Source organism: Lontra canadensis, unplaced genomic scaffold (assembly GCF_010015895.1).
Source record: "Lontra canadensis isolate GAN:19392208 unplaced genomic scaffold, GSC_riverotter_1.0 scaffold3, whole genome shotgun sequence".
In the NCBI taxonomy this organism is placed as follows: domain Eukaryota; kingdom Metazoa; phylum Chordata; class Mammalia; order Carnivora; family Mustelidae; genus Lontra; species Lontra canadensis.
Genome location: NW_022630997.1, coordinates 16,662,366 through 16,688,935, shown reverse-complemented (window position 1 = coordinate 16,688,935; position 26,570 = coordinate 16,662,366). Strand labels below are relative to the sequence as shown.

Genomic DNA, 26,570 nt, shown 5'->3' with positions numbered 1-26,570 from the left:
CTCTCTGTTGGAAGAGAACAAGGCTACAGAAGCAGCCTGAGTCTCCAGTGATGTCCAAATTTGCTGTTTTAAGCAATTCAGCTCAACAAGGCACTGAGCTCTGACACCTCTGCTTCTCCAGTACACTTGGGGCTGAGCAGAGCTGAGAGATAAAACAAATCTCTCCCATGAGAGTATCAAAACCAGCTTCACTTTTCATTAAAGGCTCTTCCTGTTTTCCCTCTCCGGCTAACCCTATTAAATGCCTTTGGTAAACCTCTCTGCTACAAATGGGGGGGAAAAAAACTCCCTCTTCTTATGGTCTCCTTCCTCACCTCTTTGGAGTTGAGAGAGAAAATCAGAGGCAGACAAGCAGAAGTCCCCTAAAGAATGCTAAGGAAGGAGGAGAAGGAGAAGCCTGCAGCACTTACCCTCCCGCACTGATAATATGCGAGTTGGCCAGCACGAAGTGGCAAACGTCCTCATCATGCCCAGCAAAGACTCCCAGGGGCCGACGGTTCAAACTGGCACCATCTGGGCGGAACTGATAGGCCAGGATGAAATTAGCCTGGGATATGTACAGAGAATCACCTTCTAGCTGCATCCAGGGCATCTGACTGCAGAGACGAAAAACACAATTTAAGAATTATCAAGATACAGCATGAAAACTCAACTCCAATCTTCGGAGAGGCTGACTGATGCCCAACTTAACAAGGATAACCTGCACAGCTAAGCCTTCACCTCCCTCCTCTCCTGTAAAATTACGTACCCCTAGGCCACCCTCAGAAAACCAGAGAGATTGAGCTTTATGGTAACCTAATCTTCTTTGGACTTTCTAAAAGAAAGTCAGAACTAAAAGATCGATTAAATATCACTCTGAATTAGAGAATGCTTAAGACTCAAATTACTGGCAACACAGACTTCTTGGGGGTAGGCAGAGTTCGGCGAATTCAATGACTGAGCCGTGGAGAGGGTTAAAAAAGAAACCTTCCACCCAGATGAAGTGATTTTCTTTCATTCTGCATCCTCCCCGATTTGAAGTGTTAAGCGATAAGTTTCGAGGTTCCAAGACTCCCCACACATACTTCTTACTTCTTCCCCCAACACGGCAGATGGAGAAAAGAGAAGAGTGAGCCCCAAGAAGCCCCATTCCCTTATCCCGCTATAGCAAAGGAGCCATTCATAAGTGAAAGGAATAAAGCCATTTAGGAAAGGATGCTAATGCAATGGTTAGCTATCTAGGTCCGCCCAGGGGATAGCTGTGTTTCTGTATTAGAGGGTAAGTGGGGCAATGGGAAAACATGGCTGCGCAGCAGTCCACTACGGTTTGGGGGCTCCAGGGAAATAGCTCTCCTAGACAGCTGATAAAAGAAATCCACAAATATTTAAAGATTCCCTCTATTGTCTGGCAGGAGGAAGAAAGGTTAGAAGCCACAGGCCAGTCCCACGGCACAGAATGAGCCTTAAGAAAGAAGTCTCTGCCAGGGGCGCCTGCATGACTCAGTCAGTAAAGCGACCAATTGATTTCAACTCAGGTCATGATCTCAGGGACCTGAGATCAAGCCCTGAGACAGGCTCCACTCAGCGTGGAGTCTGCTTGTCCCTCTCTCTCTGCTCCTCCCCATCACGCACTCTCTCTCTCTGCCTCACGCACACACACTCACACACGCACACATAAATAAAGTATTTTAAAAGAAGGAAAGAAAAAGAAAGGAATGAAGAGAGGAAGGGAGGGAAGGAGTGAGAAAGAAAGAGAGACAGAGAGAAGGAAGGAGGGAGGGAGGAGAGAGAGAGAAAGAAAATGAAAGAAAAAGAGAAGAGAAGAGAAAAAAGGAAAAGAAAAGAAAAAAGATAGAAGGGAAGGCAGGCCGACTCTGCCAGACCCGAGGTTCTCTGGTGGAGACTAAGCCCCTTTCCAAGGCAGACCTCCCAGCAGCCTGTCCTACTCTACGCAGGAGTTCTGCAGCTACCCGATCCCAAGCTAAGCACAGGGACAGCTGATTCATCCGCATTTACAGAGTCACCATCTCCCACTGCCAAGCCTGTCTGAGCATACTGGGCTGTGTTTCTTCCCCAGACTCCTTAATACAAGCGTCATGGGAATGTGGAAAAGTTCTGCAAATTGACTTGACGGGCCATTAAATGCAGCTTGGACTTTGTAGTAGCTGAGTTTCTGCTCAGGAGGTTTTTACAAGCATGTGCATATATTATATAGGACATGTGAAGAGTGTGTACAGATGCCTATATTCTCACTCATTATGTGCTTCTTTCTTCAACAGCCCCTTGCACGGGTCTGTGGCACACTCAAGTTCGGAGCAAGCAGAAGGGGCTGGAATGCATGCGTTCAGAGTCATCTGGTAAATAGCCACTTGCCTAGGACGAGAAACCAGGTTCACGCCAGGCGAACAGTGGAGAATCCCGGGGCAGCCTGGTAACTGCTTTGTGTGTTTATTTGCCAAACTGCTTTGAAACCATTCCCAAAAAAGACGTCAGGGACAAAACCTTGATAGAGAAATAAACTCTACTTTCTGGTATTAAAAGGCAAAAGCGGGAAGCACGGGATAAAGTTTTTTACATAAAAATCTCTCTCCCCGCAAGTAGTTTCTTTACCATCACGAGTGCCAGGACCCGTGCACACTTCGCAGCACCCACCACCCAGGAAAGCAGCAGAAACTGGACACCAGCAAGGGAGAAGGGGTCCTCAAAGGAAGAAGCCTGAATGCAGGTCAAGTTGCAATGAGGAACCATGATGTTCCTTCTCCATTCCAACCAGTCGATAAGGAGCACTTTTTAGGTAGGGAGTCAAGTGGTAACTATGAAATAATGTAGCATCAGTGAAGCATAAAATGGGTGGTATTAGCAGTCCAAAGCCACTGCCTAACTTTCCGCACAGTTCCGAGCTCTACCTCCTATAACATCTAGAGCCAAGCCCATAGGTCCTGTTTTGCCTCCGTAAGAAGTTGGGCTGAGGGCTAATGGAATGAAGGAAGTGAAGGTGTGAGTCCACAGAGGGGATTTAAACAAAACAAGTGTAAAACAAGATGGGTTGAAATGCTGGCTTCGTTTCTTTCTTTCAATGAGGTACATTAACAGCGGTTACCTCTGAGTTGGCGCATTACATGGAAGTTTTGTTTTCTTCTTTAAACTTTTCTATTTTTTCAAATCTCTACAATACACATGTTATTTTTATCATCATAAAAATGCGGAATTTGTTAAAAGAAAGTGCACTTTTTTGTAATTTTTACAAATTTAAAAAAAGAGAAGAAGAAGAAGTTGTCCCTCTGACGCCCCGTTCATGTTTAAAGGATCGCCAGGGCCACACCACTCAAGAGAGACACATTTCCACTCTAGCTAGGACCAGACTTTTTACTTCCCAGCATGCTTTTCTATCGCAGGTAGCTTTAAAAGAGGTAAGAGGCTACTTTACCTGCATCTCCACTTCAGCAGAATCCCCTCTCGGCAGCGCCCCAACCTCCAGTTCTGAGACACCTTCACCCGTTCCTTCACCGGGACACTGGCCATCCTGTTTTCAGACAGAACAGATAACCTAGTCATGACAACTCATTGCCAACCATAGAAAATTCTATAGGCCTATGAGTCAGAACTCAGAGGACTATCTATAATACGTCTAGATATAAGTGATGGGGTTAGGACACAAGAAAGGAATAACTTCCTCTCCCCAGCCTAGGATAACCAAGGAAGCCAAGGACAACAGTCTGTCCATTACAGAGTCTATAGCAATGCCAAAGCAATCTAACAGAGAAAGGATAACAGAGAACTGGAACCACTGGCGGTCCCTAAGGAAAAACACGGACTCTGACTCCTACCTCATACCAAACAGAAAATTAATTGAAAATGAATTTAAACATAACATCTAAAACTAAAATATGTCAAAACATCTCTGCAACTTGGGGGCTAAGCAAGGGTCTCTTAAGACACAGAAAGCAATAGCATGAAAGAAAAGTCTAATAAATGAGACATTATCAAAATTTTAAATTTTTGCTCACCAAAAATATACATTATTATACTTTAATATACACCACAGTCTGGGGGAAAATGGTCACAAAATGTATATCTGGCCAATGGCTAATGTCCAGAAAATATGAAGAAATTATATGTGTATAATTGTATATATACGTATATGTATATATTATACATACATTTATATATGTACATATGTAATTTTATATATGTAATTGCATGTGTATAATGTGTACACACACACAGTTGTATACATATATATATATATATATATACATATATATGAATATATTTTATTTTTGAAGGCCAGGAAGGAACTCTGCTACAACCTTGGTGGGAAAGCAAAATGGTACAGCCATTTTGGAAAAATGTCTGGCAGTTTATTATAAATCTAAACATATACCTACTCTATGACCTAGCAATTACCCAAGAGAAAGCATATGTCCACAAAAAGACTTGCACAAGAATGTTCATTGCAACTTTAGTCATAACAGCCAGAAGTTGAAAACAGCCCAGGCAGCCAACAAGAGGAAAATGGGCAAACACCCCGTGGTATATATTCACCTGACAGAATGCTACTCGGCAATAAGAAGGGAAGAAGTCCTGATACACACAGTAATGTGGGCGGATCTCAAAAATGTCCTGCTGAATGAAAGGAACATTACACAAAAGAGCTCATGTTGTATGATTCTGCTCATGTGAAGTGTAAGGGGGAGAACTAATCTATAATGGAAGAATCAGAATGGTGATTACCACTGGGAATCCTGTCACTGGGAAAGGGATTGACTGGGAAGGAATATACAGAAACTTTCTGGGTTACACGGGTACGGACGCACTTGTCAAAAATGCATCAAATGAAAAAAAATGCACCCAATGATACACTTAAGATTTGAGCATTTCACTGTATATAAATTTTTGATAAATGAAAAGGCCTATAAACTAATATATACCAGGTATATGCACACACGCTGAAGCATTTACAGGTGAAGCGTCTGACCTCTACAACTCACTGAAATGCATGATAAAGCAAATACAGTGAAATGTTAACTACAGAATCTAGGTTGTGGGTGTATGAGTGTTCATGGTACATGTCATTCAACTTTTCTGTTTTAAATCTTTCATTTAAGAAAATGTGTCAATAGTATTATCTGGGTGAGGAAAGTTAGCACAGGAAGAGCAACGGGAATGGCATAATTTATGACTGGGTTGGAGTGGTAGGGGATAGGGAGAAGGGCTCAAAGCCCCTCTGAAAATGCACCTTCGGACAGAATTTTGAAATCATGAGCAAGAACTTGAAAACTTCGTTTTAGGTCCCAGAGCTCCCCTGTGTTTCCTTGCCTACTCCATTGGACAATAAAGGCACACTGCTTGGAACACAGAGTGATAACTACCATGCCTTCTGAGAAAAGAAGAGAGAGACTTGCATTTCTTCCCATCTCTGCTGTAACCACCACATTTACTACCATTTGCTAAAAGGCAGCAGTCAAGTCCTGCTTTCAAGATGATAACAAATGCAGGTTAGAAAAGATGGTTTTGGGGGCACCTGGGCGGCTCAGTCAGTTAAGCATCCAACTCTTGATTTCAGCTCAGGTCATGAGCTCAGGGTCATGGGATCGAGCCCTGTGTGAGGCTCTGCGCTCTGTGGGCAATCTGCTTGAAGACTGTCTCCCTCTGCCCTTCCCTCGGCTCACACTCTCTGTCTCTCAAATAAATAAAAATCTTTTTTCGAATGTTTCCTTCCTGTTGCTTAAATGTGTATAGTGTTTTTTCTAATTATGGGTAAGACTGAGTATCTGGTTATATGTTTGAAAGCCATTAGCATTCCTTCTGGGAAATGCTTGCTCATACCCTTTGTCCCTGTTCCTACGAGGACTTTGGTCTTTTTCTTGTGAGTTTGTAAAGGCTCTTCATATAATCTGTATTGTCAATTTTGTTCCAATTTATTATTCTTTTTATAGCATTTTGCCCATGTGGACACTTAAAAAATGTTTACATATCCATGACTTCACGTCAATCTTTTGAAACACTTTAAAGAGAGTGAATGTTCAGTAAAGGGTTCCTTATTATAATTTTCTGGCTAGAAGAGAGCAACCCAAAATAGGGTTGTTGTTTTTTTAGTAGGCTCCATGTCCGATTTGGGGCTTGAACTCACAACCCTGAGATCAAGGATCACATGCTCTACTGACTAAGCCAGCCAGGCGCCCCCAAAATACATTTTTATTTCAACCTTACTATGGAAAATCTTTCAACATAGTGAGCAGAGTTTAGTTAACCCAACTGAACACTATTTTTAAAATGATGTAGAATGTTCTATAATCTCTCTGGATCATAATTCCAAAGATAATTTATTTAACATTTAGTATGGTATTTATGATGAACCAGGAACTGTTTTTCATTTACCCAATGTCTATGCATATTAAGTATCAATAAGTGTTTGTTGGGGCGCCTGGGTGGCTCAGTGGGTTAAAGCCTCTGCCTTCAGCTCAGGTCATGGTCCCAGGGTCCTGGGATGGAGACCAGCATCGGGCCCTCTGCTCAGCAGGGAGCCTGCTTCCTCCTCTCTCTCTCTCTCTGCCTCTCTGCCTACTTGTGATCTCTGTCTGTCAAATAAATAAACAAAATCTTTAAAAAAAAAAGTGTTTGTTGATAGTTAACAATTATATTTAGATAGTTCACAATTATACTTCCTGTATTTTATCCAATTAGAAGACCTTGGAAATAACCAATAAACAAACTAGCTGATACTTCAACTTAAAAAGAGAAAGCCAGAAAGCACCCAAACTGATATGAACTTAATATATAACAAACAAAGTAAAATTTTAAAGTAAGGGAAAAAAATCACTACTCCATTAGTGTTGTTGGGTTTTTATGTAACATGTTCCCAAGTTTATGAGAAAGAAGGGAGGGAAGAGGAATATACATGCCTAGAAAGAACATGGCAAGTAAATACTCTAAAATAGTAAACTGGCAGGGGCGCCTGGGTGGCTCAGTGGGTTAAGCCTCTGCCTTCGGCTCAGGTCATGATCTCGGGGTCCTGGGATCAAGCCCTGCATCAAGCCCTCTGCTCACAGCAGGGAGCCTGCTTCCCCCTCTCTCTCTGCCTGCCTCTCTGCCTACTTGTGATCTCTCTCTCTGTCAAATAAATAAATAAAATCTTTTTAAAAATCAAATAAAATATATTAGTAAACTGGGTCCCATTTCCCCTCACTTACTGGGGATGCTATAGGACAGTGAAGGAATGGGCAGACCAATATACTGGTCTGACACTATAAATTATTTATAAAATGAACAATTAAAAAAATAAACTAGTTAACTGTGTATAGTCATCTTTGTGTGTTATTTTCTTTGTGTTTTTCTGTATTTTCTGATTTTTCTACACTGTAATATTTTGGTAAAGAAGAAAATACTCATTAAAATAATAATAATGCCTTTAAAAATAAAAAAATAAAATAATGCTGGTGACTAAACTGGATTATCAATGGAGAAAAAAACTGATTTACATTATATCTCATAACCCAATTTAATAAATCCCCCTGAAATGAAAGTGAATTAAAAAAAATTTTTAAAGACTTTATTAGAGAGAGTGAGAGAGAGAGAGGGAGTGAGAGCATGAGCAGGGGTAGGGGCAGAGCAAGAAGCCGATTCCCAGCTGAGCTGGGAGCCCTATGTGGGGCTTGATCCTGGCACCCTGAGATCATAACCTGAGCCGAAGGCAGATGCTTGACTGAGCCACCCAGGTGCCCCTTAAAATATTTTTTTAACTAGAAGATTTTAAAGCGTTTAAATTTTAAATGCTGTACAGAAGAAAAACAAGAGATTAAAATGAAAACAACAGAGAATATACAGGGGGAAATTAACAATACTATAGGTACAAGTTTTATCTCTAAAACTTTTAAGGGACTGACAGAAATCTACCAGAATAACACCCAGTCTCTAATGCCTTCTCATCCATAACCAACAGCAGATAAGAACAGTCCCACTGTGTCCATAGAAAAAACACTAAGGAAACATCCCACAATGTTAATCCAGACATGCATATTAAAACAATTATTAAAGTGCCACCTCACATCTATTACTAGGTGGCAAAAAAAAAGGAAGTTGGCTTTGGTTTGATGAAAGTTTTGGGTTTGATTATACATGGCGGGTAGCACACTGGTACAGCCCTTCAGGAAGGAATTCTGTCTAGGAGAACTGTTAAATGACAGCTTCTGACCCAGCATTCCCATTTTCAGCACTAAATCACCAAGAAATAATTCAAAAGAAAAAAATATATTTTTACAAAGATATTTATAGTTGTGGCTATATATTTGAGCTAAAACCTGGAAACGGCCCAGATGTTTGTCTGTGGGGGAGAACAGTCAGTATACTCATGCAGTGGATATCCTGCCACTGAAAATGACAGATGTGGGAACTGCCAAACATTTTGGAAAGGACCATAGCGAGCGATGGTAAATTTAACATGAAATCCAATTTATAAAGATAGAGGTGAAGATATGCTACATAAAATTACGCCTCCGTAAACACGTCAGAAGAGGTAAATAGATGGTGCTTTGGAAGTGAGTTTCTAGATCTTACCTATTTATACAGATCTCTCTCACATAATTATTGATCATTAGGTCTCTCAATTTACCTTTAACTAAATAGTAGAATCAATGAAGTTGTGGGAAAAGCCCAGAATGCACAGTTAGGAAACTAGGATCTGAATCCCAGTTCAACCTCTTATTAATTATAGCATTCTGGTGACTTGACTTCTCTAATGGCTAATACCTTCCCCCAAGAAATGAGGACAGTATTTCTCACAATCATGGTTTTTTAAAATGACAACTAAAACAAAGTACCGTGTAAGTACAGAAAACGTCCATTCTTTTTACATAAATATAAATACAGGTAGTAGTTAATACCAATTAATAGTGTCATCCCTGAAGCTGATCCAATAACCATTTATTTTTCTCCTAACTAATTAATTATAATTATTAAAAACTGTTCCAATGTCAAACCGTAGTCCTCTTTCAGGCTGAATGATAAGGATTTGAGTGTACACACATTAAAGCTAAAATATGTTAGTGAATTTGTCACTGGGTGAATGCGGTCCCCGGTTTCACAATGCTAGAGAGCAAGCCTCGTGATCAGGTGGAGAGAGAACTAAGCAGAGCAAAGGACAGTTAACAGGATGGACCAAAGAATTAAACTCTTAATGGGAAAGATCAGACTCCCTGTCAAATCTTCTCTGCAAATCCCTCCCAGGTTATAAAAGAAGACATCCTCTGTAGCTCACCTTTCCTCTGGAGTTAGGTCCAAGTTAAGAAGTAGAGATGAAACCAAAAATTGAATATTCTGGATCACAGCAGGAAGGAAGCAAGGGGGAAAGAATCAATATATTTCCTGAACTGGGTTAAGGACAACACTTGTCTCCTCTCTCTGATCACTTAACTGCCATTTGCTGACACTTTACTAAGGGTCAAAGCACTGCCCTGAGGGCCTGATCACCCCAGCAAGAAACTTTCAAAGTTGAACTTTAAAAAGCTGCTACCAAACAGCAGGTGCAGGCGGCTCTCCCACAACCAACGCCGTCCTCACGACACTTGGCTCTGGCCCTTCAAATCAAATTTCAACTTTGTCAAGCCACTCCCTTTGGCTCCGACTTGAGAAATAGTACCACTCTGTTAAAAGCAGCTTAACAACTCAGATTTTCATCCCTTTTGTCCACTCCATCATCCTTGATGGTTAGTTTCCCTAGCTGGTGGCGACATCCTATGGCTTCAGCACCTGAAAAATCAGAAGGAATAAAACAATCTTTCTCTGAAAACAGGTACCCACCCCTCTCCTCCCTCCCGCCTTGGGACCTGTCACAGTCCAGTCAAAGGGGCTGGTAGAACAAGGCAGCAGACGTGCCTAAGAAGACAGGAGCAGGTGCCCCTTGGAATTCAATAAGGACCCTTGTTCCCACCTTTGAAATGCTCTCCGGTTGGCTGTTTCTCCAACACACTTGCTGGTTTAAAGTGGGGGTGCTCCCCCCGAAAATGATTAGTGCCCTGTAAATAACCTCTCACGGGGCTGTTAATGCGGGGTTAGAATCTCTAACCAGCCGGCGGGCCTGGTGGAACTTCCATTTTCCCAGCCCACCTTCTCTTGCCTCAGGCTCATTTTCCACTGGGGGGGGCCCCCTCCCGCTCAGCTTTCCGGCTCTTAGTCACCATTACAGTCTGACTGCATTCCTGGGCGCAAGACCTATTTTAAACCAAAACAACACAACATGCGCCCGTGGTAAGCTATGGGGCCCCTTAAAATCTTGGCAACAAGCGAGTCCAGAGGGACAGAAATTAATCTAGGCAGTTATCTAGAGTCCCCTTTCATTTCACATCTCCTCGCTCACCCGGCAAGCTCAAAGCAAATAAGTAAACCTAGTCTGAATAAAAATGCCTTGTGCTGAAGGAACGGAAACACAGGTATCTCAGGGAGGTCTGAGACTCCTGGATCCCGACTCGGTTTTCCTCCCTGCCCCATCCTGCAGTTCGGCTCCCCTGGATGCCGTGGAGGCCACCGCCCTGCATGACTGGCCTGACTTCCAGAAGCCTCAGTCCCTGCTGATTCCAGAACGCGGGCAAAGGTGGGGAGCCTGTCCACAAACGGAGAACAAGGCCATCTCAGGGCGCCCGGGGCTAAGGAGGGGAGATGGGACTACTCAGAACGATGCTCACCGCTCGGAATTTTAACCTTGCCTCTTGATTTATTTGATCCTGCTTTCCAGAAAGTGTCCCTTGTATTGCCTGTGCCTACCCTACCTTCTACCAGTACTAAGAATTCTGCTTTAATGTACAAGTATTTTTTTTTTTAATGTAGTTAATTTTATTCTTTTTAAACCACAAAATAGAGTCTTTGGTGGTACAAATGTTGACTAGTCACAGTCTGGCCAACAGTTCCCATCTGGGGAGGAGGCAGTCAGTCAATGGCCAGAACTCCTGAGGGGTCCCTTTAAAATGCTAACACCCAGGTTAAAAGACTCAGGCGGGCAAGGGCCTGGCGCAGCAGGCAGTGTACAAGTATTTAAACAGCCCAAGACAGGACACTTTTCACTCTTCCTTTACACTTGCATTGGATTAAATCCTCCAATGGCCTCAGCAGCTGAGGCCTATAATTAAGATTTTTTTAAATTTTTATTTATTTATTTGTTTGTTTGTTTGAGATCAAGAGGGAGAGAACAAGCACAAGATGAGAGAGGGGCAGAGAAGGAGACAGGGAGAGAGAGAATCCTAAGCAGGCACCACACTCAAGACAGAGCCGGACATGGGGCTCAATCCCACCACCTGATCGTGACCTGAGCCGAAATCAAGAGTCGGACACTCAACAGACTGAGCCAGCCAGGCGCCCCAAATAAGATTTTTTCTAATCAATGAATAATCATTATATTGTGTTAAACTGCTTACCCTTCCGGCCAGGAAACAGGGACACAGCCCCAACAGCCGGGGTGAAGTGAGACTGTTCTCCACAGTGATGAGAGGACCATGTACGAGACGAGGCAGCAGACCCACCTGTCCCCTGCAAGGTCTCACCTCGCTCATCCGACCGTACCTCCTGTGGTCCCACACCACACAAGCGAACTCTGGCCAAGCCCGGCTCTTTTACATTCATTCCTGCCATTGTACCTTCTCCTGTATTGTCAGCACCAGCCTAGCCTGTCCCAGACAAACGCTTGCTTCTCTGTTCTGGGCACTAGTCCAAAATTCACCCATTCTTCAAGATCCAGCTTACACCTCTACTTTCCTAAGTCCTGCGAACAGTCCTCTCCCTCTCATGTGAACCCCTGGACTGAACGTACCACAACCTGAGGCACTGTTAACTTTCTGCGGCTTTATGTCTTGTTTGTCCAATACAGTCCTAAATTCCGCAGGACAAAGTCTTAGCCTCTTAGTACTTCTAAAAGTACATCCCAACCGGCATGCTGCAGAGCAGTGGTACACCAGGAACCCCGAACAACTATGCCATCACACTTTAAACAATTTATAGAATTGACTTTCATTCAACTCAAGATCCACCCACTTTCATGAAGATTTCAGACAAACCACTGAGCCACAATGTGGCCCCTGGCCCGATTTGCGGCCAATAAGATAAAGATAACATGTTTGGAGGAAGGTATATGAATGGATATAAGAGAACAAGATCAGGGCAATAAACAGTTCTACTCAAACAGGAACATACCAGATGGTGAATAAATAAATATACAGGTTTTCAACTTTCTAAAACTTGGTTTTTTGAAAAAACTTACCTTTTAATCCTTTCATGTACTACCAAAAATTCTAACACCATATAAAAGTATGTCTTAGACACAAAATGGGAGGATCCTGGGCCTATCATAATGGGTATTTTGATAGCTACTGTTTAGGAACCACTTAAGTAAGTCCTCCCTTTGGCAAGTCACACTTTCAACAATACTTGTAGCTTTTCAGGAGCCCAAACATACTACCTTCTAGCTCCAAAGTCCCTTTCTAAAAATGTATAATATACCACACCTTTAGGAATTCAACCAAAGCCTCCAAATTCTTATGCTACAGAAGCTCGAGGGAAGGAACTTGAGCAGATAAGTTACCTTAATGTGGTACCACATGTCAAAGCTGTCCAAAGAAGTTTTAGAAGCTCTAGGCATAACCTCAATTCATAATCCTGAATATAGGATTTAGGACTGTGTTCACACTCACCTTCATTTCCTCCTACTATTGGTCAAGTTCTGTATTTGCAAGGCACTTAACTGTGTATGTTCTCCAAGATGTTAAGAGATATCGGGGCACCTGGGTGGCTCAGTGGGTTAAAGCCTCTGCCTTCAGCTCAGGTCATGATCTCAGGGTCCTGGGATCAAGCCCCACATTGAGCCCCACATCGGGCTCTCTGCTCAGTGGGGAGCCTGCTTCCCCCCACCCCCCGCCACCCTGCCTGCCTCTCTGCCTACTTGTGATCTCTGTCAAATAAATAAATAAAATCTTAAAAAAAAAAAAGAGAGAGAGAGAGCTATTAAGCAATGGGAAAAATGTATGGTCAAACGCTTTACACAATGCTGGCTGAAACAAAATTAAACAGGTCTCTTGACTGCAGGACTTCTCAGTGTCTTTCATTTACCAACAGGCATTGTGAACCTCCAGGAGAAGCAATAAGAGCACAGCATTTCCCATACTCATTTGATCACAGAGTAAGTTTTTTCACGAATCCCACAGTACAACTTTCAGAAAGGCTGATCTAGCAGTTTCTGAGCATAAACAACAGCAAGAAAGATGCTACTATTTTTTTGTGAACAGGCCATCCTCTCAGTGAGTCATGAATTAGGCACTAGCAGCTTCACAAGTGGACTTTGTTCTCATACCTTGAAAATGACTTTTCCCTGGGCTCCCCATATGAAATGTAAGGAATAATTACACTGCTCTGCTTCTCAGGGTTGTTTTTTATTGTTTTTAATCTCGCAACTGTGTTCCATATTAATCACTAAAACAGGTTCTCAGCCCAAGTAGCCAGGCTTCAAAATCCCTGGTGCCCTTCCAACCTGGATGAAGGGATGGAAAGAACATGAACCAGACGCCACCCAGAAAGTTTTTACATCTCCAGTTTCGAGGCCAGTATGATAAAGTCAAGCTGCAGCCAAGGTACCGGATAAATGAGAGGTTCTTCTTTAGTAACTCACTTCTAAAGAGAGGCCACTCTTGGGCTCACACGGCAGTACCTGTTTCTGAATCTTGACTCACCTTTTCAATATGGACTTTCTAAAAAAAAAAAAAAAAAATCCCCCCCGCCCCACAAGAAACATGGGAGGTCAAAGCTGGAGCTACAGGAAAGAAAGAAAAAGATGTACTGGAAGAAGACTACTTCCTCTTCTCTGCAGAGAAAGAACCCATTACAAGCTTATGAGCAAGAGAAATATCATTCCTGCTGGTGAAAGAGCTTTCCAGGAAAAGTATCTCAACATATTTACTATAAAACAATTTAATTTCCCTGTCCCATCACCTGCCACCCCATCCCCGTTCCCCCCCAAAAAGCCCACAGATTGTGGATTTCCTCTCATTCTTGGCAGAGTTACCAGAAGAAACATAATACCCCCTCCGGATTGCTCCCAACAGCTGCTGGAACAAAATGGGGAGCTGGGGGTAACCTTCCAAAGCTGCCTCTAAAAATGACCATTCCCCCCGCCCAACCAGGCAGCCAGTGAACATAAGACTTGTCTTTCCCTACTTTCTTAAAGCAAGGAGAGACCCCAAGAACGACAGCATCCCCTAGTTCAAAACATTTGCCTCCACCCATGTGATCTTCTCAACTTGACCGAAAGCTGAAAGCTGTGTATAGTAAGCCCCCACTCCGTGTCTTCGCTAACATGCATTTCTTGAAACAGTCCTCTACTAGTATCTTTTATTTGTTTGCTTAACCCACCAACTTCCAAGTTTGGATTTTTACCAAACTCCTAGTCAGTATAATCGCCTTGTCTCTGTCCACCTCCCCAAAACCACATGCCTTGTACACACACACACACAAACACACACACACACCCCTCCTTTCAGGTCAAAAGCCTTGAAAAGCAAAAGTCTAGGAACAAATTCAGCAATGACTGCACCATATCCCAGCCTCTCCCTTTCATCAAACACTAAATGCGCTTCGGTTCTGGTAGAAAAGCCCCATCACCAGGCAGGGGAGAGACTCCCCCTACTCTTCAGCCTCTCAGCTGAGACCACCAACAAAGAAGTTCATGAATGTCAACTGGGAGCAGAGGCAATATCTCTCTCTGCTGAGAAGAAACTGGATGGAGCCTCCAGCATCATTCCCCAAAGGTGACAGCCGGGGTTGAGTGAAGACCGTGAAAACTGTACAAGAGCTGAGGGAGAAAATATAATGTAAGGAATGATTCGGAATCAGGGGCAAAAGAAGGTGGAGGGATGAACTGGCTGACCCCAAATGTCTTTTCCATCTCTAACTCCTATGATTCTTTGACCTCCAATTTTGTGCTGCAGACAAGGAATGGAAAGTCAACAGACGTGGCGATGTTTTGAAAGAGCCTGGCGGTCTGCTCTTGTCATTTAGTGGCCCTTGCATGTATTTTTTAAGGTGTCTCTAAGCCCTGTCCTCATTTCACAGTTGTCACCTTTCTCAGCAATTTGAGCTCATGTCAAATACCAAAAAGAAGGAGAAGAAGAAAGAATGTACTGGCAATTAATTGTGGGCTAAAGAGGGGCAGCCCAGGGCCCATTGGGTGGCCCAGACTTCTAGGGAGGGCAATGAAGATGGTTTGGGTCTAATGGAGAACTGACTCAGAGTTGAGACAAGGCAGCTAAACCTCTAACAAGGGATAAATTCTTTCTGCAGATAGTCTCATCCTCATCTTTGGATCAGTTTAAGCACTCACATGATTTGGGATTCACAAACCTCTTAATTAGCACAACTGCCTCATTTCCACTGACTATAACTGGATTTCCATCTGAATTCTGTTCAAATCTGAGCAAGACTGCTGAATAGAAAGGACTTTCCTCAATAAACCAAATCTGGGGCTCCTGGGTGGCTCAGTTGGTTAAGCGTCTACCTTCGGCTCAGGTCATGATCCTAGGGTCCTGGGATGGAGCCCGGTGTCGGGCTTCCTGCTCAGCCGGAGAGCCTGCTTCTCCCTCTCCCTCCGCCTGCCACTCCCCCTGCTTGTGCTCTCTGTCAAATAAATAAATAAAATCTTAAACAAAACAAAAAAAAAAAAAAGAAAGAAACCAAATCTTTGGATTCTCAACCTTGTCTGATGGTTAACTCACCTGAGATAAATTCTGGAGCTGAGTCAAAATCTGTTTCTGTAGATCAGAGGGGTATGCCAATTTTCCAGAAAATTCAAAACTTGACTCTGTCCTCACTTTTTCAAACAGCTGATCTCATCTTAAATTTTCAACATTTACTGGCCTTAAGAAGAGTCTACCTAAATACTCCCTGTTCTAGAAAGAGAGATGAACCCAGCGCTAGGGTCAACCCAGAGTTAAGGTTACATTGTCACACAAGGATAATTCTTCCCTATTGTCTCAAGAATCATTTTTTAAAAATCTGTATGGTTCCTCAGTAACTTCACTGTAATTTTGATTTCAGCAGCTCACAATCTTTACCTGAGCGGAAGGTGCTAGGCACAGAAAATTCAAAGTATGGGGCAATGAAATATTTTCAGAGATCTCGTCCCAACAGGAGCTGCTCATCTTACAGACTGTGAAGACTTTGGGTTTCCTCCATGTTTCTGCCTTGAATGTTAGGAAATTCATCCCCTACCACTCAAGTTTTAGAAGACTGGAAAGGATATAAGCAGCGCTATATTCTGACACGGTCTTGGAAGAAAAGGCTTCTCCCATTCTTCCAGCTTGCATTGGGAGGTACTAACTGCACTAGACCATTTCCTGCTTCCACAGGTGTATTGTTTTATTTATTTTAAGCCTGTGGACTGAACTCAGCTTTTATTAACTCACAAAACGATTCAAAATAAAGCCTTTCCAGAAAGGCTAAAGAGAAATACATGCAACTATGAAATATTCAATCAACTACAGAACAAGTTAAGTGACTCCCCTTCCTAGGTAAGGCAGGAAGGCAAAGGAGAAAGCCTAAGCTATTTTAAGTTGCTAATTGTTTTCTGAAAATCACTGTTCAGACCTTAAATGTAACCAGGCAGCAATGCCTTCTCCAGGTCAGAGTTAGGAAAGGAAACTTTATGCTTTCTAGACCCAAAAAATGCTCTTAGGTACAATCATTTTAAAACAAACAAACACACTCTGCTTATCTGTATCCATCTGACCACTTTGGACGTTAATCATCACTGAAATAGATACCCTGTTCCCCAGCCTCAAAGAGCTCCAAGCCTGCAAGACCCTGGCTGAGGAATGAATGTACATGCCAGGGCAAACCCCTCAGAGCCTTACTTCCTAAACACCCATTGTTAATTCTAGGCAAATCCACCACAAGTAAATGCAAGGGCGTACCAGCTATTGCGCAAAGGATAGCTAAAATAAAATTCAAGTTTGAAAACACACAGGACTTAATTTGGGAGAAATTAACATGAGACTGGCAAAAGTATCTTAAAAAAAAAACTCTTAGATTATATAAACAGCTATACTGTATTCTCTGCTCTTGTTCATTTTCAGTATTAGAACTTACAAATAGCACCTCTGCTCTTCCACCTGTCATACTGTCTACTTCTTGCATCTAGCCTTCATTATAAACTGACAGAGTTAAATTTCACTCATTTGCTCTTGAAGAGCGAACTAGGTTAGCTTCCCCCCTACTCTTCAGGGAAAACTTAAAAGACCACTATATGAAACATTTCCTTGATTTTTATATTAAAGATATTTCTATTCCCCCAGGCTTCGTAAAACCTTCAAAGAAAACTGATTTTAAACCAGATGACTGACTCAAACTGTTTTTTGTGTTCACTTTTTTTTTTAAAGCTCACGATACCTACCCATGTTCACTGTTTGGGCAAGAGGCCTGAAGGGAAGCAAATTATTTGTTTGTGGTTTTAAAGTGGCCAAAATGCCTTCAAGCACAAGTATAAGACCATTAACAAATCACAAGGAACCAAAGCAGTTTATCTTACTCAACAAAGCTATGATCAGTTAGGAACAGCCAAACTGAATGGGACTTGCCCTGGGCCGGAAGGTCAGTAAACCTTAGCAGTTTGTGTTTCTGAGAATCAAGAGGCTCTTACAGCAGGGAGTGCAGACCCTAGGCCCACAGGTTCTGCTGTCATGCTTCCAAAAACATTCAGGACAGGTGAGAGAAACTAAGCTTTGTGTGTGTGTGTGTTTTCTCCCACCTCCTGTCTTTCAGTAGCACCTCCAATTCAAACCATCCCTTTTGCTAAATATAGACTAGAGAAGCCAAGCAATGAAAAAGTTCCATTTCACAACAATTTATTGAATACCTACTATGTGCTGGACACTGTGTTGGTTCTTCTGCATTCATATATTTAAGCCTTGTTTTACTGGGTAGTAAAATGTAGAAGTATAAAATTCTTTATAGATGATAAAACTCAGGTCCAGTGAGGCTGTGTAACTTCTGATTAAATGAAGTTTTTGTGCTGTGCTCATAAAAACAGCCCACTGTCCAGTCTGCAGTTAACTAGCCCAAATCATAAACTACTGTCCTGCCACTATCCAAGCAGCCATAGTCTCATTATACTTTGGGCCCAGGCTCTCTGACGCCCTTAGAGGACTGGGGTGTATGCTGGCTCCCTCCGGGAATGACAACCACCTCTCTTGGTGGCTTATCACGTCTCTGCAGCTGTCCAGAAACAGACCACACTGGTAAACATTCTCTCCACCTGCTGTAACACGCACAACTTCTTCCCTCAACTCAGAAAACATGAGCAGTGACCCTGCTCTTTATCAAGTGCTGTGGTAAAACAACTTCCCTAGAAGGTCGGAGATACCCCATCCTAGGACATGGGCAAGAAATCAAAACACACATGGCTAATAAATAATAAAGCCATATCACCTGACAGTCTCAAAGCACTTTATACTATAAACTCATTTTCATTTTGTTGTTTTTGCTCACAGAACGAACACTCATTCCCATTATCTCTCTTTTAGAGCATTTGAAAAGGAAAGAAAAATAAACATCAATTCTTTCATTCATTTAGTCTCTATAAGGAAAGAAAGCTTTGCCTCAGCTGGCTTGGGTTTCAGTCACTTTAGCCAACTTCCCTTAAAGGTCAACTGATCGGTCCTTTAAAAGAATTTTTCTTATAAGAAATGAAGGTAACAAGACTGCATGCCAAAAGATCTCAAAGAATCATTATCATCATACTAGATAACAAACCTGACTAGATAACTAGACAAAATCATACTAGAATAAAAGTTAAGCAAAATAATTAGGTTCAAAATTTACAAAAGATTATAGTAACCTTGTATATCATTAGTAACACCCAGGTGAAAAACATACTGAAAAACAGACTGCATTCACAATAAAAACAAAATACATAACATATACAGGAATACTTAGGAATAAACTTGACAATAGATATGTAAGAACTTTACAGTGAAAACAACAGAAACTTTTGAAAAGGCACAGAATTTTTTTTGCTGGGGAGTTGAATGGGAGTAGAGATAAATCTAACCCTAACTGATATCAGATTCTACCAAAAAATAACAATATTTAAAACAGTAAGAAAATGGAAAAATATATCTGCAGAACAAAATGAAGTTCAGATGTGTGTGTGTGTCTATACACACCTAAACTTAATGACTAACAACATAAGCTTTCTAAAACAAAGTGAAAGAGAATTATTTAACAAAAGGTATTGTGATAACTAGGTAGCCGTTTAGGGGAAAAAAGAGAAGGTAAATTCACCCTTGCACCAGAATAAAACTGATATTGATGAAAGTGTTAACTATCTTAAAAAAATCAAATATATGAAAGCCAGCAGAATATCAAAAAGAAGATTCAACAGGTCTGTGGAGAAATTGTAAATTTCTCAGCTTTGGGGTAAAAAAAGAAAAAAATGACAAAAGACTGACAGATTCTGACATATTTAAATGTAAAACTTCTATAGGCTAAAAATAGTAAAGTAAAAAGGACTGGAGAAAATATTTGCATCAAAGATGACAGATGAGAGCCTAGTATCTATGACCCACAGGATTCCAAATTTATGAGAAAAACATCAAGACCCCAATAATAAATGGGCAAAGACTATGTACAGATGATCTCACAGGTGAAACAAACACATGGAAAAATATTTATGGGGGTCAGTAGTTAACAACAAAAAAAAAAAGCAAAAAATAAAACTTTGACCATTTTAGAAGATTTTTAAATTTTCACATGCAACTGGTTTAATGATTCTTTGCTGGTGCCACCGTAACTTGGTAGAATTTTATAAACCATAACCTTTGATCCAATAATGCCCATCTTGAGCATTTATCCTAAGGAACTAATTTAAAAATGTGTGGTATGTGACGTATCTCAAAAGCTGTTACCCAAAAATGCTTTATTCATTTCACTGTTGTCTATAATAGCAAAAATCTGGACACAACACTAAAGTTTAATATTAGAGGAATGTTTTTAATCTCGTTATGATAGAGTTTACAAACATTTATTATGCACCTATTCTGGCAGGATCAGTAAAACAGCAACTGAGATGGGGGAAGAAGTATGCAACTGAAAAGGAATTTTAAATAATGAATAGTTGTCTAAAGGTAGTGGTATTATAGCGCTTTGCAGATTAAAGAACTAATGTTGTTATACTGTTTTAGAATTACTTTTTAAAACCCAAATTGGATGGAGCTTTAGGTGCAATCTAAAAAGCTTTTACTCACCCAATACTATTTTTTTTTCCCCCTTCCTATTCAACAGCTCAAATGGTTCAAGTACGTTTTCCACTCACAGGTCTCAGATCCTACCCAAAACAGGCCAGACTGCAGTACCATGCCTTTGTATACCACCCGGACCTAAACCAGTCCCCTGCCATAAGCAGGCACCCTTTTTTGTGTCATTCTGCCTGTATCAAGTCAAACTACAGTTGACACCTGGACCAGGGGCCTTCTTTTCAGGTCTGAACCCTTTTCTCCATATTCGGTTTTATCGGAGTCCTGCAGCCTAACAACCTTCAGAAGAGGGCGAGCGGATGAATGTCCATAACAACGTTCTGATAGGCCACACAGTGGCCTTGGGTCCTACAGCTGGACCCAAGGAGGCGTCGCAAGCCTCAGACCAGCCTGGCTCCTGGGGGTGCTGAGGCACCGGGCCAGTTACCTTATGCGAGGGAAGACACAATTACAAGCTGAAGGCAGTGCTTAAGATGGCTAATTGTGAGAAGCTGCCCAAGGAGGGTACCGACTGAGGGATGCTCAAGGGAGGCTTCCTGGGGGCGGAGGGGACAGGGCTCCGATAGGAGAGGGGCCCTTGGGGAGGGGTCCCCGCCGAGGCCGGGTTTGGGCCTCGCCTTCGGGGTGCGACACAACCCCGGGCCGACCAGGCCGCGGCGCCCCGCCCTTTCCCGGGACGCCGGCCGGCCCGGGGCGGGGAGCGGGCGGGTGAGCGGGCGCTTACAGGTCGGTGCCGAGCCGCGTGAAGCCGGAGTTGAGTGAGGCCCGGGCTATCCGGCGCCAGAGCAGGTCGCAGCTGGTGAAGCGCCGCAGCCAGCGGCACACCTGCGCCAGGCGGCCGAGGGCCCGCATGTCCAGGTAGGAGCAGATGAGCAGCAGCAGCTCCTCCGGCAGGCGCAAGAGCGCTGGCCCCGCAGCGGGGCGGCCGGCCGGCTCCCTGACCGCTGACTCCTCCTCGGCCGCCGCCGCCACGGCCACCCCTGCCGCCCCAGCCCCTGCGATGCAGCCCCAAGCCTGAGCCCCTCGTCCCTGCGCTCTCCCCGGCCTCGCGTCCTCCCGCCGCCCAGGCCTGACTTTCCATTCTTCCTTCTTCCCATCACCTCTTCCTCTAGCCTCCCTCCCCGCCCCTGCGCTCCCCTCATCTCCCCTCACGATCCTTCTCGCCCCTTCCTCCACGTTTCCGCCTCCTTCTCCTTCCTCCCCCGGGCCTGCCCTGGCTCCCGCCTCGGCCCCCAACCCCGCTGCCTCCTTCGCTTTCTGCAGCCCCGGCTTCCCTTCCGCCCCGCTTCCTCTTCCGCCCTGCCCTGCTCCCGCTTTTCCATTCCCCTTCCCCTTCCCCTTCCTTCGCTTCCCCCTCGCAACCCTCCCTTCCTGCAATTTCCTCGCCTCCCCGCCCTCGCCTTCGCCCGGCCCGCCGTTCCCGGGCGGCCCCGGGTGGCCCTGGCTGCCCATGAGCGGCCGCGGGCCCAGCCCGAAGCAGAGGCGAGCCGCCGCCGCCGCCGCCCCGGGAGGAGGCGACACCATGTCGGACCGGGTCACATGGGGCGGCGCGGGCCGAGACCTGGGCCCGCCCCTCACACCCGCGGCCGTGGAGCAGCTGCGGGATGCGGGCCAGGCCAGGGAGCGGACCCCCTCCCCCGTAGGCAGGGCCGCCGGGAGCATCGGATGGAAGCACATGCATTCACTCGTCTGGCATGCGAGGCCGGCTGCGGGGCGCCAAAGGCCCCAAGAAGAGCTTCCGCCTTCTACGAATCTACCTCGTAGTACCTCTGCCCTCAAGAAGCATCCACTTCGGTGGCCTTCCCTCTCCAGGAGCCCTCCTCTTCCTTGGTGATGCCTCCTTTCGACAGGCCACTTCCCAGGGCCCCCTGAAACCGCAGCCCTGGAACTTGGCACTTTCCTTAGGCCGGGTCCTCCCACAGGGTAGGAACCCGGTCAGGACCGTGAGTTGGTGTTTTAGACATTTGGGGAGGCTGCAGTCCTCTAGGTCCTGAATCCGTAACTCCCAGTGATGTTATCAGGAAATGGCAAAACCTGGGGATTCTTACTATTTACCACACAAGTGCAAATGGACTCTCCAAGGTCACCCAGGAGTCCTTCCCCCACACCACGCATTCCATTCACAAGGGCACCAATCTGAAGGGAGAGCTAAGAAAACCCTACTGAAGTCTGCGCAAGCTGTCCCAACACATCCTGCTAGACCCTTGTAGCTACTGAGTATCTGAAAGGTGGCTGGTCCAAACTGAGGTGTGCTATGGGAAACATACAACAGATTTTGAAGACTTATATAAGAAAAAGCATGTTACTTAAAACTTGCATATTACATGTTGAAATGATAAAGATTTTTGATGCACTGGGTAAATAAAATATATTTTAATGTAACTACTAGGTAATTTATAGAGGCCCCTGGGTGGCTCAGTCAGTTGAGCATCAACTCTTGATTTGGGCTCAGGTTGTTACCTCAGGGTTGTGAGATGGAGCCCCCATCAGGCTCTGTGCTCAGGGGGTAGACAGCTTGAGAGTCTCTTTCCCTCTGCCCCCCTCTTGCCCACACTCTCACTCTCTAAATAAATTTTTTAAATCTTTAAAAATAAGGGGCGCATCAGTCATTAAGCTTCTGCCTTCGGCTCAGGTCATGATCCCAGAGTCTTAGGATAGAGCCCAGAGTTGGGCTCCCCCCTCAACTGGGAGCCTGCTTCTCCCTCTCCTGCTTCTGCTCCCCCTGCCTGTATTCCCTCTTGTGGTCTGTCAGATAAATAAATAAAATCTTTAAAAAATAATAAGAATTAAGTACAAATTAAAAATTAAATAAAACTGTACATGTGACTTGCATTTATGGCCCCAACTGTTTTTCTATACATAGCACTGGACTAGGCAGTAAGATTTGGGAGGAAGATGACTAACCCTGTGTAGCCTATACCCCAAATCGTGTTTGAGCGTTTTATTTTGTATTTATATCTGAAGGCCCATTTTCAGGGAGCAAGAATGAATGAGAAATCACCTCTGGAAATTATTCGATACCTAGGAGAGCCAAGGGGAGACCTAGGAAAGCTACGACACAGCATTATTATGCTGTAGAAGCATCATGTAACAAGGTCAGACCGGAATCTGGCTTTGCCCTAGAATTACTTTTTGATCTTAGCAAAACAACAACAAAAAACCCCACCTATCTTGGCCTTTTAGTGTTCTCAGTTTATAGTGGAGATAATGCCTCTGCCTTACTTTCGAGGGATAAATGAGATGATCCCTGTAAAATGCTTTGAACTCCTCTAAGAAAATGCTCAGTAATAGTTACAGGTCAAATCCTGTTACAAAAAATACCCTTAAAAAAAAAAAAAAGAAAAGAAAAAGAAATGCAACAAAGGCTTTGAGTAGAAAAAGATTTCCAAACTCCAGCCAGTGGTTTACTTAAATAAAAATAATATTTGATATGATATTCAGTACAACTAAAGAATTTAGACTATCTCTTAAAGATCATTATAAAGAAATTTATTCATAGGTATCCAACTGTCAGAAGGTTTGAGGCAGGAATACTACAAACTGAGGCAAGGTCGTCAACTCAACATGTATTGATTTTGCTACATTTATGTACCATGAGCCATGATGGAAGGAAGACGAATATAGCATATGGTTCTTATATTTTGTGTTCAGATTTAGACATATTTGTAATTTCTTATTATTTGACTATTTTTTAACCATTCCTCTATAGAGTAAAGCTGAGTTTATGCACATGACCTAGTTTTACTGGAAAACTGGAAGACACAAAAACTTACTTGATTAACCCAACATAAATCAAGTCAAAATCTACCTTCACAGAAATGTAACTTATTCTTTACCCTATGTTACCTTTATTGGTGGAGAAACTACACCATCATTTAAAAACATCAAATCACCCTCTTTCACACTCAAACTAGAAATCAAGTGAACTGTTTGAACTAGAATTTATGGTTTAATGATTTACCCAAAAAAGCCTACTATGTAGAAAGGCAAAGCCAAAATGGAAAATTGGCATATGTTCTGTAACTTGGTGGTGATGTGTATCCCTAAAGTCCTGAGCATGAGAAGAAACCCAGGTAATTTTTACCTCAAAATTCTTTTTTTGGGATAAAGCACTTAAAAAAAAATCAACTATGCCTGAAAGATGGGTTTATAATGAAAATAAATGTATATATTCTTCATGGAGTACCTGAATAGCATTTTACTATCAAAGAAAATAAATATATTAGTAGTCCCCAAAAAGGGAGATAGAAAGAATATTCTTTAGAATATTTAGAATATTTTTAAGAAAATATTTAGAATATTTTTAAGAAAAGTCATCAACTCCCTTGAAGTTCAAATTCAGGAAGGAATAAAATAACGTAGGGAGTGAAATTTACCTTTATTTTTATAAGGCTTTTTATTAAAATTTTAATTTGCATACTAATAAGTAAACTGAGGACATTAGACTACTTTCAACTTAGTCAGAAACATATTAAAACTTAACACTCGGGGCACCTGGGTGGCTCAGTTGTCAGATGTCTGCCTTCGGCTCAGGTCATGATCCCAGAGTCCTGGGACTGAGCCCCGCATTGAGCTCCTGCTCAGCAGGAAGCCTGCTTCTTCCTCTCTCTCTCCCCCTGCTTGTGTTCCCTCTCTAGCTGTGTCTCTCTCTGTCAAATTAAAAAAAAAACCAACAACCTTAAGACTCAATATGAACTTCATATTGGGTATTTAGAAACACTAACATTATTTACTTTTAAAGAGGATTTTTAAGTATAGAAATACAGTTCTTTGTGCATGTCCATGTAAGTGATGTGCATAGTAGTGACTATTGCTGTTATAGGTAATAATGTATGCTTAGGATTGTAAACAATACTAGAATTGTGTGTTCCATCCATTCTTATAAACATAGGAGGCAGTCTCAGACAGGAATCTATGTACCCCTCGGTCAAAGACTCAGGGCTCCAGCCTTCAACTTTAGGAAGTGGGCAGATTTAACAGAGGAATCATTCTGAGATGAATTAGAAAGAGATTATTTTGTGAATGATAGTTTTCAATGGCATATACCGGTTCAGATACTCACCATTATTCTTGTATAATAATAATAGCGTATATTTATTAAACACTATTGATCAAGCACTATTACAAGAGCTTTCCATGTATTATCTTGATCCTATCAACAGTCACATGAGGAAGATACTATTAACCCAGTTTTTTTGCAGGAGATGAGACTGAGGCCTGTGGCCTCATGGTTCCTAACTGGCAGTCTAACCCCAAAACAAAGCTATACTCTGAACCATGCCTTTACCATACATAGCAGAGAATGGAAAAAGACACTGAATTCAGGGTCCTCTGAGATCCCTTGCAACTGACAGACACATTTAATAGTAGTATACTTTACCTTTGACCATCAAGCAATTCTGGTATCTAAATAAAAGTAGCTTCTAAGTAGTTAAAGTAGCTCCTTTCTCATCTCCAATACCTTCTAAGAGTTAACTATGTAGATCTCCAGCCTCTTAGTGCTATCCTTAATCTTTCTGCAAAACTTTAAAGGGACTTGTAGGAACTAATCTATCTTGCAAAAGAACATTTAACTAAAGTTTAACAATTTGCTTCAGCTTCAATTTCCTCTGTTAAATTTAAATAACAATATATGGGGGCACCTATATGGCTCAGTCGGTTAGGAATCTGCCTTCAGCCTAGGTCATGATCTCTGGGTGCTGGGATCAAGCCCCACGTCGGGCTCTCTGCTCAGTGGGAAATCTGCTTCTTCCTCTCACTCTCCTTCTGTGCTCTCTCTCTCTCAAGGAAATAAAATCTTTACAAATAAATTAATTAATTAAATAACCATATATGTATGGTACATATTATATAACCCCTTTTTGTAAATTTATCCGTTTGTAAATATGCAAGGGGAGATTTTGTGAAATGATGCTAATAATGGTTCTTTCTATACCACATAATCTAATAATTCCAGTAATGGGTATGTACCCAAAAGAAACAAAACACTAATCTGAAAAGATAAGTGTGCCGCTACATTTATTACAGCATTATTTACAATAGCCAAAAATACAGAAACAACCTAAGTGTCCATATACGATGGAAAAGGAAGATGTGGTGTATGTACACACACACACACACACACACACACCCCTCTGCTGGAATATTATGTAGCCATAAAAAGGATAATATTAGGCTACTTGCAACAATATGGATGGACCTAGAGGGTATTATGCTAAGTGAAATAAGTCAGACTGAGAAAGATAAATCCATATGATTTCACTCATGTGAAATCTAAAAAACAAAACAAATAAATAAAAAGTAGAATCAGAC

The 26,570-nt window shown here is 42.6% G+C and overlaps 1 protein-coding gene across 6 annotated transcripts in view; it reads right to left on the bottom strand.

The window, feature by feature from the left end:
- The window catches only part of FBXW4 (F-box and WD repeat domain containing 4), an 80,659-nt gene extending 58,887 nt beyond the window's left edge, over window positions 1–21,772 (bottom strand). Inside the window, exons 1-4 of one of the 6 annotated variants that reach the window (XM_032881897.1) lie at window positions 20,983–21,068; window positions 9,649–9,726; window positions 3,407–3,509; window positions 411–596 (exon numbers count right to left, since the gene is read on the bottom strand). In XM_032881897.1, coding sequence (XP_032737788.1) covers window positions 411–596; window positions 3,407–3,501 — 281 coding nt within the window. In that variant the 5' untranslated portion in view covers window positions 3,502–3,509; window positions 9,649–9,726; window positions 20,983–21,068. The other 5 variants (XM_032881879.1, XR_004385498.1, XM_032881864.1 and 2 more) reach the window with 5 other exon arrangements.
- Between the last annotated feature and the right edge of the window lie 4,798 nt (window positions 21,773–26,570).